We start from the raw sequence: 16,206 nt of genomic DNA, 5'->3' as shown, positions 1-16,206 counted from the left end.
GAACACCACTACCTGCAAGTTACCCTCCAAGCCCCACACCATCCTGATTTGGAACTATCACCATTTCTTCACTGTTGCTGGGTCACAATCCTGGAACTCCCTTCCTAACGGCACTGTGGGTGTACCTACCCCACATGGACTGTAGTAGTTCAAGAAGGCAGCTCACCAAGGGCAATTAGGGATGGGCAATAAATGCTGGCCCAGCCAGTGACACACTCATCCCATGAACAAATTAAAAAAAAGTTTAAAGGTAAATGTCCAAAAGGAAATTTCTGGAGGCAGGAATGATGATGGAAGATGGAATGGGAGAACAAATAGCTAAATTTGGTGTCTTTTACTCAAATAGGCTTCAATTAAAAAAAAACATGCATTTGCAGCGATAACAAATATATTAATTATTTTTTCAGAACCTGGCTCTAAATGCAACTGCATTTGCATCAAGAACACCAAAAGCTGTCAACAGTTTGTGGTGACTCGGGTGAACATCTGATTTCTGATTTTATAGAATCATAGAAAGTTTAAGGCACAGAAAGAGGCCACTTGCTCCATTGTGCCTGCCAGCCAAAAAACGATCCACCTATTCTAATCACCCCTTCCAGCATTTTGTCCACGGCCCTCCAGATTACAGCACTTGAGGTGCATATCCAGACTCCTTTTGAATGAGTTGAGGGTCTCTGCTTCAACTGCCCTTTCAGGCAGTAAGTTCCAGACCATCAACACCCTCTGGGTGAAAAAGTATTTCCTCATCGCCCCTCTAGTTTTTCTACCAATCACTTTAAATCTATGCCCCCTCGTCACTGACCTCTCTGCTAAGGTAAATAGACCCTTCACCTCCACTCTATCCAGGCCCCTCAAAATTTTGTACATTTCAATCAGGTCTCCTCTCAGCCTGTCCAATCATTCCTCATCACTGCATTTTTCCAGTCCTGGCAGCATCTTAGTAAATCATCTCTGTACCCTCTCAAGTGCAATTATATCCTTTCTGTAATGAGGTGACCAGAACTGCACACAGCCTAACTTGAGTTACACAGTTCCAGCATAACCTCCCTGCTCTTGTATTCTATACCTCAGCTAATAAAGGAAAGGATTCCATATGCCGCCTTAACCACCTTCTCGACCAGTCCTGCTACCTTCAGGGATCTGTGGACGTTCACTCCAAGGCCCCTTACTTCCTCGACAGTTTTCTTTTTATTTCTACCGCATAAATGACAATTCAAAGTCCAAAGTATCCCAATTCATTCATTTCTGTTTTAATAGAAATATGGCTTTCACACTTGCAGCTTAAATTACTATCATCTCTTTCTGGATGGTCATTTCTGCACTCTTAAATTTTAAGTCTGAAAGGGTTTTTTTTAGAATACTAAAGGGACTGATATCAACACAAACTCAAATTTTGAAATCCTATTTGAGGTGGCCTCAGGTGCATGAAGTGACCAACTTGGCAAAAGAAATCTCTCCCATTCCAGTTAAAAGTATGCTAGCAGTTGTGAAAGAAATCAAAGATACTAATATTTACTGAGTTCCAAATGAGTGTGAGAGAGATACCAGAACAGGAATGGACTGTCCCTCAGCATACATATGTATGTGTACATAGTTAAGTTTGAAAGTTGTCTGTGTGCCAACATAAACCCCCTCCATTCAGAGAAAACACGGTTAAACCTGAGGATTTTTTTCTGAATGGAAGTGCATAATGTCGCTGTAGGCAAAAGCCTTTCTTTAGAATGGGAACTAATGGATAAGTTCTAGCCAGGCTAAGCTGAAGATGGATCTTGGCCTTTTCAATTTGAGCAATGCATGAACAATCAAAGAGTCTTTTTATCTTTTGTTCCTGAGAACAGCATCCATTTAAAGTTCAAATTCCAACAGGCTTGGGAAGAAGGAAAAACGATAGCAGTAGGCAGGGCCCTGGAAATGATGATCAACAGTCAAGACTGAGCTGCAAACAAACCAGTGCTTTGTCCTGTGATAGCAGATAACAGGCTGGGGTACTTAATTGTGAATAGAGGCTAGAGGCATTTGGGGCAATGACAGAGCACTACTAAGGCAGTGAGAGCTGCTTGTGTTTTGCTGCTTTTGGAACACCATGGGTTCACCATGTGAAATTAGGCCTGAAGTGGGCTTTAATGAAGTAATCTTCCGTATTCATAGTTTCCTCAATCTTTGGCAGTAGGTTGTCTAAATGATGGCATTGTGGAAAGGAAATAATGTCAAACAAAGTAGTTTTTTTTTAATTGCATCCTGTAACAAATGTTTTACACTTGGTTCAGTCCACTGATTTCTTTCTATCCTGGTGGTGGTTACTCTGCCACACACACTCACCCACGCTGTCCCAATCTCACTGCAGTTATCATTTCCATTCTAACAGTTAGCAGTCGCACATGGAGTTCTGTATCTCTTACTATGCCTCCTTCATTCAAATTAATACATTCCAGCCCTATAGCACATTTTATTCTTAGTGTTGCTGTCTCTTGTTTTCATAAGTAAAATGCTTCCAGATTTTGGGTAATGGCTGTAGTCAATGACTTTAAGGGATTTTTGCACTGTATGGGGCCACATCAGTGCACCGTGCATAAACCTTCATGTTAATTGTTTGCTCTAGCCTTTGCACAAGGAATGCTGTAATAGCTTTTGATCAACCTTTGTCCTATCTCTGGGGCTCCACCTTTTTTTAATATAAAAAGAAAAAGTGGGTTGGAATTGAGTTCCACAGCTACTCTAAATATCCTGGTGGGGTAGGAGGAAGACGGACCGTATTATTCAAGTCTTTTAAACATGATTTGTACAAAGGCAGTATGAAAGGTTTTTTATAAAATTCAATGCAACAGCAGCATTGCATCTGTGCCCGAGAGCCATTGTTTATCTGTAATGTGTTCAGAGGTTCCGGAGGTGGTGGTTTTATAAACATGTCTTTTGTATAAAAGAAAAAACTAAGTGCAGGTCTGTGCTTAACACAAAAATGTGCAGATGACTGTGTCTGAGTGCCTAAATCAGTGAAACAGCAAGTGATGAGTCCTCCTCACAGTGGGTGTGGCGATTTGTGATCTGGCTGAGAAATTGAGTTATCTGCTTATGTGCAGGGTGTGATGGGAGTGTTCCAGAGTCATTAGCTGGTAAGGACAGGAACAGGTTCTACTCTGGGTCAAGTGGAAGAAGATTTGTATGGTCTCATTGGGTGGGACAACCAAGTTTGAAAAAGAGAAGTTTCATTAATTTATAAACAGATGAGTTGACAAGTTATTAAACCTGCAGTTACATTAAGGGTAAACTTTGGTTTGGAAACTTGTTTTGGAGCAAGTATAGTAGATCACCATTGTTATAACAAATGACTATTTGTATGCATTTAAAGCTTGCCATTTTATCACATTTTTGTTTTTTTTTTAAATGTCTTGCCTATGCTTTAACTTAAGCTTGCACTTTTTGTTTTTGCATCTCTTAACCCAAGTGTGGAGTTATGATTAGAGACTTAGACTTATTTTAAAATGCTATTTTAAATTTTTACAGGATGGGTTGTGTATATATAAAGGACAGATCTTAGTTGACAGTAAGATGCAGTGAATTTTTTATTTCCTCTGAATGTTAACATTTCTGATCCGGCTCCCTTGTGGTGAGATCCTCTATACACATCTCACTGCTGATTGTGTACTTTTAGTTGCTGAATTTTAGATGTTGAATTATAAAATAACTGTCCAAAGGATACAGTTAAGACTGCTAAGTGCAACTTAACCACATTAAAGGTCTAGTAATGCTGACACCAGTAACCACCTTACCAAATTTATTCTTACAGGATGTTGTCTCAAGTTGATGTGTTGGTATTAATATGAAAAGAACATTAAGGGCCTTCAATTTCCTAGAGAAACTATTTACCTCAGTTTTATGCTTATGACTTTTAATCATTTAAAGATTGACTAAGTTGTAGCATTCTGGCAGTAGGAACATGAAACCTGCTTTTCTGTACTGCTCTAAATTGTTTTGAAGCTAAAATGGGCAGGAGTTTATTGATTGGCTTCAGCTTCTGCTCATTGACTGTAACATGTCTTGAAAATGGTATTGCTTAGCTGTGGTTTCTCGATTTCCAGGCCCAATATTATACACTATAGAGATAGTGTAAAATATTGAAGCTTGAGATATCTGAATTCTAACTGAGTTAGAACTGTAGCACATTACAGTGCAGAAGATGACCATTTAGTCCATCATATCTGTGCCAGAGTTTACTAGAGAAGGCTTGAACTAATCCAACTGCGTGTTTGCTCTCTTTTTTTCCACCCGCCCCCCCATTTCCTAATCGTCCGGTTTCAAAAGTTTATCTACTGATCTCTTGAGATGCAATGGACTTTGCCTCAACTGCTCCCTATGGCAAATTTGATTATTTTGAATTTTAAACAGTTCCTCGCTTTTTATTTTTTTTAAAAACTCTCCTCTGCCCATGACCTGTGACAATTTTAAATTGATGACCTTCTGTTATCCCAACCAGAGGAAATGGTGCCTCTCGTTCAGTCTGTTAAAGCCTTAATTTTAAAAACTTCTATTAAATCTCAAAGTCCATTTTATCTTCATGGCAAAAGTCACAGTATCTCAAGTTTTTAATGTTTCTCGTGCCAGGTATCACCCTGGTGAATCTTTATTGGCTTTAATGCCTTTTTTGTAACAAGGTATTTAAAACTGCATGCTGTACTTTGGCCCATTTTATGCCTCATCTAAATTTATTATTGCTCCATTTGTAGGTAAGTTCATGAAAAGGAAATGAGCTGCTTTATGTATTCCATTGTTGTGAATTCTATTTTAACCACAAAAGTAGCCCAGTAGCAAATGCGATGGGGAAATTCTCAACCGAAATGTATTTTTAAAATGCAGAGGCGTGTGATTTTTTTTCATGTAGAGGTGGCTAATTGACTGCTATATTTAAACTATTGTCACTAAGAGCTAACTTTAGAAAATGGGCCTCTTGTGTATTTTCCTAGGGTTCTCTCAGGTTTGCAAATGCAGACCAGATGCTTTGAGGTAATGTTCCACAGTAATGTAAATAAATGAAGCAGGAATCTCTTTATATTTTACTGATGTAACACTGCCATACAATTTGCATTAACAGCAGCTGTGTTGATGGGAGATAAGAAATAGCCCCAACTTGTTTTTCAATAGTGTGAAAAGCATTGGGGATCTTAAAATATGATTTGAGTCATTTAATCTTCCATATCTCTGCATTTGATCAGTTTCAAGCTTGCTGTCAGATATAATCCGAAAAGGGTGGTTAAAAATATTTGTAACTGCAGTACTTATGATGAAAACCTTCAGCCTCTGCCAATCTTCTGGGTCTTGAAACAGAACACCATCTTTTATGTCAATAAAGATGATTTCCATCAATCTATCGTGAAAGTATTATCTCATTGATATTTGTGTGAAATAATGTGTGGTTCTTCTGGGTTTAGTCGCTCTCTGCCTGGTGCACGAAGCCCCCTTTAATGTCAAAATCTGATGCCAGTTCGGTTTGCTTGTCCGACTAGGACGAAGGTCATGCAGAATTAAATACGTTGTTCCAATACTGCTGTAAATTCCAGGGCAAACACTGATCTGTTAATGCCACGTCTTTCTGGAGAAACATTGAAAAGCATACAAAAATAATTTTATCAAAGATGGTGTAGAAAATCTTTGAAAATGATCACTCCATTCTCTTAACCAAAATGATTTTTTTCCAGTTTTTTTTTATATATTTACTAAATTGTTTTCTTGGAACAATTTTTTTCAACCAAAAATGTTTTGGTTGATTTGAGAGATGAAGCCTTGCAGTAAATTTGGAGAGCAAAGAGCTCATTAAGTGTGCAGTCTGTTTTATTGATTATACGTGTGGAGGAACTGAAGCATCATTGAGGTTTAGCACCAGTATGATTCTTGTGAGGCATGTTCTTTTTCCACACAGGATCCTTTACGACTTGGCCAGGGAGTTTGCTGTTTTTGTTCCATCAATAACTTGCATTTAGATAGCGCTATTATTGCATAAAATAGCCCAAGACGCCTCAAGTGTTCGACAAAATTTGACAGAGCCGCATGAGGTACCAGGACAGGGAAGAGGTAGGCTATTAGGAGCCTCTTAAAGGAGGAGAGGCAGAGGTTTAGGGAGGGAATTCCACAGCTTAAGGTCTGGACAGCTGAAGGTACAGCTGCTATGGCTTTCGTTGATGAAAATTGGAGATGTGCAAAAGGCCAGAATTAGAAGAGCAGAGTTCAGTGGATTGTCGAGATGGGGAGAGGTGAGGCCATGAAGGGATTTGAATAAGACGATGAGAATTGTAAATTTGAGACTTCACAAAAGTGAAATCGCATTAAGTGATGTACAGTTATGTTAGGGTATTAATGGTAATTCTGCCACCAGGGACCCAAGATTGATGGTTCTTCCCAGTAAATTCAGCTTTGTACTAATAGATGGGAAGCCATGACTTAATAGTAACAGTTTTAATACACAGGATAGTAGCAAGTGTTTGAATTGCAATATAGATAAATTTTAAACATTATATAAGTTCCCTATGTAAGTGGTTTATAGATAATGCATTCTGCTGACTACAGGTGGTTGCTTTTGACCATTTCACAGAATTGTTAGTGTAGAAGGAGGCCATTCGCCCCATGTCCACATTAGCTCTCCGAAAAAGCAATTCCCTTACTTCCATTGCCCCGCCTTCTCCCCGTGACCCTGCACATTCTTCCTTTTCATCTAACTGTCTAATTCCCGTTTTGAATGCTTCAATTGAACATGCCTCCACCATGTTCTCAGGCAGTGCATTCCAGACCTTAACCACTCGCTACGTGAAAAAGTTTTTCCTCATGTCACTTTTGCTTCTCTTACCAAATACTTTAAATCTTCAAGTACTTGCGGTGGCGTAGTGGTATTATCACTGGACCCAGGGTATTGCTCTGGGGACATGGGTTCAAATCCCACCACAGCAGAAGGTGGAATTTGAATTCAATTAGTAAATCTGGGATTTAAAAAAAAAAAGCTATTCTAATGATGGCCATGAAACCATTGTTGATTGTTGTAAAAACCCATCTGGTTCCCTAATGTCCTTTAGGGAAGGAAATCTGCTGTCCTTACCTGGTCTGGCCTACATGTGACTCCAGACCCACAGCAATGTGGTTGACTCTTATATGCCCTCTGAAATGGCCTAGCAAGCCACTCAGTTGGCAGCTCACTGCCACCTTCTCAAGGGCAATAAAAGTTGGCCTGGCCAGCGATGCCCACATCCCATTAATGAATTTTTTTTAAAAATTTGTCTCGTCTCATTTTCGATCCTTTTCACGAGTGGAAACAGTTTCTATCTACTCTGTCCAGACCCCTCATGATTTTCAACACCTCTATCAAATTAGCTCGCCGTCTTTTCAAGGAAAACAGTCCTAACTTCTCCAATCTATCTTCATAACTGAAATTCCTCATCCCTCTCTTGAATCTTTTCTGTACTCTCTCCAATGCCCTCACGTCTTTCCTACAGTGTGGCGCCCAGAACTGGACGCAGTACTCCCAGCTGAGGCTGAACTAGTGCCTTATACAAGTTCAACATAACTTCCTTGTTGTCCTCTTTGCCCCTATTAATGAAGTCCAAGATACTGTTTGCTTTATTAATGACTAAACCTGTCCTGCCACCTTCAGGTGCACATATACACCTAGGCCCCTCTGCTCCTACACCCCCTTTAGAATTGTACCCTTTATTCTATATTGTCTCTCTTTTCATCCTACCAAAATGCATCACTTCACATTTCTCTGCATTGAAATTCATCTGCCAACTGTCTGCCCATTCCACCAACCTGTCTGTCCTTTTGAAGTTCTACACTATCCTCCCCAGTGCACAATGGTTCCAAGTTTTTTGTATCATCTGTCAACTTTGAAATTGTGCCCTGTACACCAAGGTCTAGGTCATTAATATATCGGGAAAAGCTAGGGTCCCAACACTGATGGAAGCAAAATACTGCAGGTGCTGGAAATCTGAATTAAAAACAAAGTGCCTGAAATACTCAGCAGGTCTGGCAGCATCTGTGGAGAGAGAAGCAGAGTTGAGTATTTCCTGCTGAGTATTTCCAGCACTTTGTTTTTTTTAATTAATAATTGTCCTAACACTGATCCCTGCAGAACTTCACTACAGACTTTCCTCCAGTCCGAAAAACATCCATTAACCATTACTTTGTTTCCTGTCACTCAGCCAATTTCATATCCATGTTGCTACCGTCCCTTTTATTCCATGAGCTACAAGTTTGCTCACAAGTGTGTTGTGTGGCACTGTATCAAATGCCTTTTGAAAGTCCATGTACACCACATCAACAGCATTTCCCTCATCAACCCTCTGTTACCACCTCAAAAAACTCCAAGTTAGTTAAACATGCTTTTCCCTTAAGGAAGGCCAGCATGGATTTCCTTAATTACCTCGCATTTGTCCATGTGACTATTGATTTTGTCCCAAATTACTTTTCGAGTAGTTTTCCCACCAATGAAGTTAAACTGACTGGCCTGTAGTTGCTGGCCTTATCTTCACACCCTTTTTTTGAACAAATGTGTAACGTTTGCAATTCTCCAGTCCTCTGACACTACCCCCCGAGTCTAAGGAAGACTGAAAAATTATGACCAGTGTCTCTGCAATTTCCACCCTCTCTTCCCTCAGTATCCTTGGATGCATCTCATCTGGTGTCTTATCCACTTTAAGCATAGACAGCCTATCTAATACTTCCTCTTCAATTTTAAACCCCTCTAGTCTGACTTATCTCCTCTTTCAACATTGCCTGGGTTGCATCTTCTTCCTTGGTTAAGACAGATGCCAAGTAATACCTTAGCTATGCCCTCTAAAGCAGTTTTTGTGTTTACAACTAAGCAGAAAGGGAATTCAAGAGCTTGGTGTGTTGATTTGTTTGGAAGGGTGGGGGAAATGCAGGGAATGCACACAGGAGGGGATAATTCTTGAGGCCAGTGTCTAATGAATGTGAAGTTTGGAGGAGTTACTGTAGTGTGAGGTAGGTTAGAGATGTGAGCAAGGCCATGGAAACTGTTTGACGTCCAGTCTTGGATGAGACACGGCTGAATGTTATGGGCCCCCTTGGCACGAGAAAGGAAGTGGGGGGTGGGGGGCTCATATAAAATTGCACTGGAAGGCGGGGGGTGGAGTGCCCGTTGCGTTCCTGACGATATCCAATTTAGTCTGGGATAGGGAAGGTAGAGAATGGCCTTCCTGCCCAGGCCAATTGAGGCTGTTAGGTGACAAATTGGTGGCCACTTAGAGGCTTCTTCCCGCATCCGCCTCAATTTGTTAGAAGGCGGAGGGGCCTGCTGCCACCAGGTAAAACCTGGCGGCCTCCTTGCAGGGTCTGTGGAGGTACCTCCTTCGGGGACAATCCAGGGCCCTGGCAGTGATGGCCACCACCCCATTGCTGGGGCCTGCCTGGCAACCCCGACCCCACTTGCCCCTCCTGGGGTCTCTGAATTCTTGGCTGCTGCAGGGCCTTCTGCAGTACTGGCAGTCACCACTACTCTCAGTGGCATTGCTGACCCTCCGATTGGCCAGCAGCTCTCTAGGTGGGAGTTAGTCTCTTGAAGGGAAGGTGTCCCCGATGGGCAGTTAATTGCCTGCCCAGAGTGAAACTGCACTGGGGGTCTGACGGAAGGCTGTCATGGTCTCTCCCCAGCTTCCAACTTGCTGCTGGGACCCCCATCTTCACAAAAATCAGCCCACAATTTCCTCCAGCAAATCATTAAGAGCAAAGTCACCATCTTCAGTCTCAGCACTACCCCTGCCACTGACGCTTCCCCTCCCTCTTCAGCCCGTTTCAGGCAGAACCAGACTGTTCCCGATCTTAGCATTGTATTTGACACCAAGCTGAGCTTCCAACCTCGTATCCTTTCTATCACAAAAGCCATCTGCTTCCTCCAGTCCATCTGCTGCTGAACCCCTTATCCATACTTTGTCACCTCCAGACTCTGCTATTTCAATGCTGGCCTTCCATCTTCCATAAACTTGAGCTCATTCAAATCTCTGCTCAATCTTACCTCACACTAAGTCCCACTCAGTCTGTGTTTGTTCACCCTACAATGACTCCGTTCCACAGTGCCTCAAATTTAAAAGTCATTTTTAAATCCCTCTAAGGCTGGACTTTTCCTAATTAAAAGCAGAAAATGGTGGAAATACACAGCAAGTTAGGTAGCATCTTTGGAGAGAGGAACAGAGAATCATGACCTGCAATGTTAACCTTGTTTCTCTCTCCAGAGCATTTTCAGTGCTATAAACCACTTCCCCCAAAAATTCATTCTTCCTGTTTTTGGCCTCTTGTGATTTGTCCCTCCCTTCACACCATTGGCAGTTGTTCCTGCAGCCAACTAGGCCTCCTGCTCTGGGTTCTCCTTGCACCTCTTCACCTTTTTTTTTGTAAGTTCCTCCTTAAACCCACCTCTTTGGCCAAGCTTTTGGTTACCATTCCTAACTTCCTGCTTTTGGCTGGTCATCCAATTTTTCTCCAACAGTGGAATGTTTTTCTACATTATAGGTGCTGTATAAATGCCAGTTATTGTACTGCATTTGGTTAATTGAAAAGCTTTACCATTTTTCACATGAAATTCCCATGGAAAAAAAATATTTCAGAAATTCTGATTTTCTCAGACTTTCCCATAAAAGTTGCGTAAGCGCATTTTTGGTAGTGTAGAAGTGAACTACAGGAAATGACCTTATCAGTTGCTTTACTTAAGTTACCATTGCTTCCATGTATCGTCTAAAGATGTCAGTCTGTGATGACATCAGTGATGACTTCTGACTCTGAGGCAAGAGTGCTAACCCCATTCCAGCAACTTGAGCACGTAATTTAGGCTTTGAGAAATGGTGCTTTATGCAAATTTTTCTCTACATAGAATTCTACAGCACAGAAATGGGCCATTTGGCCCAATGGAAGTATGCTGGTCTGTGTGCTGCAGGAGGATGCTCCTCAGTCTTTTCATCTCGCCCATTCGATGTATTCTTTTCCTTTCTCTTTCGTTTACATCTCTAGCTTCCCTTTCCATGCATCATTTGCTTTTTTTATTTTCCCTCTTCTCTCTCTTCATGAAGATTGTTGAAGAGCTGCTAGAATGGGACTTAAGTTGTAATCATGCCCTACCAAAAGCAATTCTAATGTGAAAATTGAGTAGTGTTATGACCAGATGAGAGAGGTGTCTATAGGTTTCTTCTCAGTCGTCACCTGGTCTTAGTGTAACAGGGTTTTATTTTAAGCTTCCCTAAGTGAATCCTTGTTCACTGCTTTCCAATTATAAGGCAAAGAAACCAGCACAAACAGGTTTTATTAAGTTTAAAGAAGAAAAGTTGAAATTTATTTAACTTGAACTTCAACTCAAATTCGGTTGACGCCTGCGGATACACGATGCACCCACGCTTGCATGCATATGCGATATACACGTGAAAAAAGCAGAAGAAAAGTTTGAGGCAATATCTGAAGAGCTTTAGTTACAGTTCTTCGAGCTCACTGTAGATTCCTTGATTGTAGGTAGATCTTGCTTTCGTTGGGGCCCAGTATTATTCTTAAACCTTGTTTGCTGTAGGAGACTTTTCTCTATTGGGGTTCATGTGGCTTCAGTGGATTCAGAGAAAGATGGGAGCAGATAGGCGAGATCTTCAGTCCAGGAGCAAACAGTCTTTCTGCTCAAACTCTAGCTAGTTCAAAAGACCCTGGAACAGTCAGTTAGTCATCTGACCCACTGCTCCAACCAGTCCTGGATTGTATCACCTTCGCATCTCTGGACTGCTCCTCTTGCACAATACCTGGTGATCAAGGTCCTTTGTGGGTTGAATGGGTCAGGGAATGGTCCTTTGCCCTTCTAAACACTGTTAATATGCAGATATCTTTTCCAACCACAGCTGATCTATTTAACAAGTCATTTCCTTGCTCCAGCAACAGTTTAAAATCAATGTTCATGGCAAAATTAAAATGTGCCTCATTCTTGGCAGGTGGGGCCTCGCATGACAGTAGTTGTAAGTGGATAATTCAGAGAACCTTAACAGTTTATTAACCAAGCTGTATTTTTATTTCAGACATTAAAGAATTCAAAAAGCCTTTGCTCTCTTGACTATGAAGATGATGATGAGGATGAAGATGATCACCATATGAAGACTATTGTGTCCTCACCATGTGACTCAAATGATCTTTTAATGAACATCATCACACCAGGCTCCAGTCCAGTCAAAGATTGTGATTCTGCAAGGTATCATGTCACTGAGAGCCCAGATGGATGCCATCCAAGGAATTATGGGAAAGAAGTCAGTCTGAGTGAAAGTGAGGAGGATACAAGCGATTGTGAAAGCACTGAAGAAGGAATATTTCCGCTAGACTGTGGCGATCTGGATCTAGAACAAATAGAAAACAACTGAATGCTGCAACAATGTTCTAGATGAGACTGGTTGTTTTTATACTTTTTGTTGTGGTAGAGGATTACCTTTGCATAACTCGTGTCCATTTAAAAAAAAAAAAAAAATTCTATTGGTTATTCTGGGCTGCTTGATGGGTTTTCTTTTGTGCAAAGCATCAGCAAGTAGTCCACGTCGTGTGTGTGCACAGAAGGTGGTAGAGGGTTCAGCAACTTTCTTTGCTGCACAAGGTTGCCAGTTTTTAGGGTTTGCAAAACCTTTTGGAGCAAGAGATTTTCTATAAATCCATCTCAGTTGAGGATATTTTACAACCTGTAGCTTCTGAAATGGTGAGAAAAGCTGACTTCTACAAGGATGTGGATTTTTTTTTTAAAAAGGGCATTCTACATTAAACTACACAGGTTTAACTACAGTGGTGTCGGTGCAGGTATAGTGCTGCTTTTTGTGGAAAAAAAAAGTCGTGTTTCAACAAAAAAAAATTGACGTTTTACTTTTAAAAAGAGAAAACTAATGGCTTTGATAAACCCAAAATGGCTGAATAGACACAATGGATGTCTCGTACTAGTCACAGAATGTAATAAGCACTTGAGCTTTGGAAAGAGACTGTGATTGCCTGTTGTGATCGATCTTCCCAGGAGTCAAAACCCTCAGCAATATTAGAAGGAAGACTTATATAGTCTTTAAATGAAATAAAATGGATTTTTGCTTTGCATTTCCTCTTGCGTGCCTTTTATTATTTCCTGGGTTTTTCTGCATTGCTATTTAATAATCCACATTCTATACAGTAAAAGGCTTCCACCACCTGCAGAAAGTACCTTTTACAATAGAGGTGTTTTGAGGCTTATTTTTGGTGGAGAAACTTTTTTCATGTGCTAATGTTCTGAGTCTTCCAAAATAATAACACTTGTAGCAATTCCATTTACAAAATTTGCTTTTTTGAACCAAGTGTTAAGACCAAGGTCCAGACATTATTTGTTACTGGAGGTGTAAAAGGGAGACATATAAATTAGAGATGAACAGTTAGCTTTGTGCTCTAGTATCTTGGGCATGGAGTGGTAACATTGCCTTCAGGAGTACTTTTTTTAAATTAAATTAAATCAAGAATTTTATTTTGGTGAGATGGATTTTTAAAATGTTGCTTTCATATCCTAGGCACTGTTTTGGAGTCCAAGATTGCTGGTGTAAATGTTGGCACTGTGGCCACTGAATCAGCAGATCATTGATTAAGCAGCACTCCAGAAACTTGGGCAGATAATCTCAGTTGACACTCCAGTGCAGTTATGAGGGATGCTGCACTATTGGTGAAGCTATGTTTTAGATGAGATGTTAGCCTGAGGCCCATTGGCCTTGTCAAGTGGACTTAAAAGATACACTCCACTGTAAGTTCAGACACTTTGCAATAGCTGAAGTTCTTCAAATTTACCTTTATCTACAAGTTTGGTGCCTGGCCCTTTAAATAATAGTGCTGGGCTTCTCTTGCAACAGTGTTAGATCTTTGAGTGATATATGAATTCATCCCTATGGACCTGCATAATCAAAATTTGAGCAATGGGCATCACAGTTGGGCTGCGACGTCAGGATAGCACGAGTTCAGTTGCTTCTGTTGCACTCTGGTATCCCATACGAGTACCCTTCCTACGAGGGTGCGTTGTGCTATGCTGGAAGCAGCTGGTGACAGCAAGCACCCTCAAGAGGGTGATGTACTATAGATATGAATTGCGTGCCCCTGATCTGATAGCCACTGGATTTAGTGTCAAGGAACAGGAAAGTGAGCCATGATTATTTTACTGTTTGTGGACTAGGATGCACATAAGTACCTTAAATTAGCCTGCAGTTGAAATTGGTCAGCTGGAGCAATTCTAGGCAAATGGTGGCCTATATATAAATGAGGAATCGAAAATAGATACCAGTGCACTCTCAGTTTAGAGTAGCTTTTCTGTTCTCTTGAAGGAACAGTCTAAAATTATGCTGTGCTGGCAAACAACACCAGAGAATCAGGAGGCTATAATGTGCTACGTTTCCTTAATGCACAAACATTTACATGATAGAGATATATATATATATATATATATATCTCTGATTTAGTAAAATACAGATCACTTCATTTAATTTATGCACCATGGCTTGAGCTGCCAGCAATGAAGTATCAATGATTATACAGTATTACTTAACAATATTGGTAATACATGACATATTTAATCTGTATGTAGTTCTTTCCCAGATCTGCAAGAGTGTTAGTAGCCACAGTTGCTTACAACAGCTTTGCCTGAGGTCATTGCATGCAACGTAAGTGAATAAGGAGGCTGTATTTATATTTACTAGAAAAAGAAAACTGGGCAAAGCTTTGAGGTAATAGATCCCCTTCTCCCTGATGAGGCTTTTTTTGGGGTATGAGGTAGGTTGTTTTTGAAGGTTGCTAACAACAAATGATTAGGTGTGAAAGTTGTCAGTTTGGCGGGGTTTATCCAATAACACATACTTTAAGTTACAAAGATAAGTACAGATATGGGAGGCCAGTTGGCATCATTCCATCAACAATTCTCCCCTTGCCTCCCTATCGCATCTGTCTCTTGACAGATTTCTTAGCAAACTAACACCACTATTCAAGAAAGGGAGAGAGAAAACTGGGAACTAAGGCCAGTTAGCATTGGGGAAAATGCTGAAATCTATTAAGGAAGTCTTAATGCACTTGGAAAATCATTGTATGATCAGACAGTCAAGGTGGTTTTACAAAAGAGAAAGTGTTTGATAAATTTGTTCCAGTTCGAGGATGTAACTAGTAGGGTGCTGAAGGGGAAACAGTACTTGGATTTCCAAAATGCATTTGATATGGTGCCACACAAAATTAATACACAAGATAAGGGCTCATGGAGTTGCGGGTAATATATTAGCATGAATGGATGATTGGTTAATGGACAGGATGCAGAGACAAAAGGCAAATTTTCAAGTTGACAGTTTGTGACCGGTGATCCCCAAAGATCAGTGCTGGGCCTTAGCTATTTACAATCCATATTAATGACTTAATTGATCAGACTGAGAGTAATGTATCCAAGTTTGCTGGCAATACAAAGCTAGTTGGGAATGTATGCTGTGAGGAGTACATATGCAAGAGGCTGCAAAGAGATAGACTGGTTAAGTGAGTGGACAACAAGGTGGCAGATGGAGTATAATGTGGGGAAGTGTAAGGTTATACACTTTGGCAGTAAGAACAATTTTTTTTAAAAAGCATGAAACTTTTAAATGTTCGGAGACACTTGGGTGTATCTGTGCAAGGAACACCCAGTAAGCAATTAGGAAGGCAACTGGCATGTTGGCCTTTAGTGCAAGGGGATTGGAGTACAAGAATAAGGAAGTCTTGCTACATTCGTTACAGGGCTTTGGTGAGACCATAGCTGGAGTACTATGCACGGTTTTGATCTACATCTCTAAGGATGAATGTACTTGCATCGGAGGAGGTGCAGTGAAGTTCAGTAGATCGGTTCCTGGGATAAGGCCTATATACCCTTGAGTTCAGAAGAATAGGTGATCTCATTGAAATCTAATATTCTGAGACGTTTGACAAGGTAATCAAAGGTTATTTCACTTCGGTGGGGAACCTAGAACATGGAGATACAACTCAGGATAAGGGGTTGATCATTTAGGACTGAGGTGAGAGGAATTCTTTCACAGTGTTGTGATTCTTTGGAATTGTCTACCTCTGATGGTTGTGGGTGCTCCATCATTGAGTATATTTGAGGCTGAGATGGACAGATTTTTGACCTCTGGAGCGATCGGGGAAGGTGGAATTAAGGCAGCAAATCAGCCAGATCATATTGAATGGCTTGAAGGGCTGAATGGT

At 40.7% G+C, this 16,206-nt stretch overlaps 1 protein-coding gene and 1 long non-coding RNA gene across 8 annotated transcripts in view; both read left to right on the top strand.

Moving 5' to 3' along the window:
• LOC137376449 (protein FAM53A-like) overlaps positions 1-13,080 on the top strand; it is a 139,658-nt gene extending 126,578 nt beyond the window's left edge. For all 7 annotated transcript variants that reach the window (XM_068045515.1, XM_068045164.1, XM_068045086.1 and 4 more), the window contains one exon: positions 12,036-13,080. In XM_068045515.1, the coding sequence (XP_067901616.1) occupies positions 12,036-12,371 (336 nt within the window). In that variant the 3' untranslated portion in view covers positions 12,372-13,080. The remainder of the gene's footprint in view (positions 1-12,035) is intronic.
• Positions 13,081-14,627: 1,547 nt separating this feature from the next.
• LOC137376421 (uncharacterized) overlaps positions 14,628-16,206 on the top strand; it is a 148,075-nt gene continuing 146,496 nt past the window's right edge. The window contains exon 1 of the long non-coding RNA XR_010976215.1: positions 14,628-14,654. This is a non-coding gene — a long non-coding RNA (uncharacterized lncRNA). The remainder of the gene's footprint in view (positions 14,655-16,206) is intronic.

This window comes from Heterodontus francisci, chromosome 1, assembly GCF_036365525.1.
Source record: "Heterodontus francisci isolate sHetFra1 chromosome 1, sHetFra1.hap1, whole genome shotgun sequence".
Taxonomy (NCBI): Eukaryota; Metazoa; Chordata; class Chondrichthyes; order Heterodontiformes; family Heterodontidae; genus Heterodontus; species Heterodontus francisci.
Note: the sequence above shows the minus strand (reverse complement) of the source record. Positions and strands in the feature narration are given on the sequence as shown.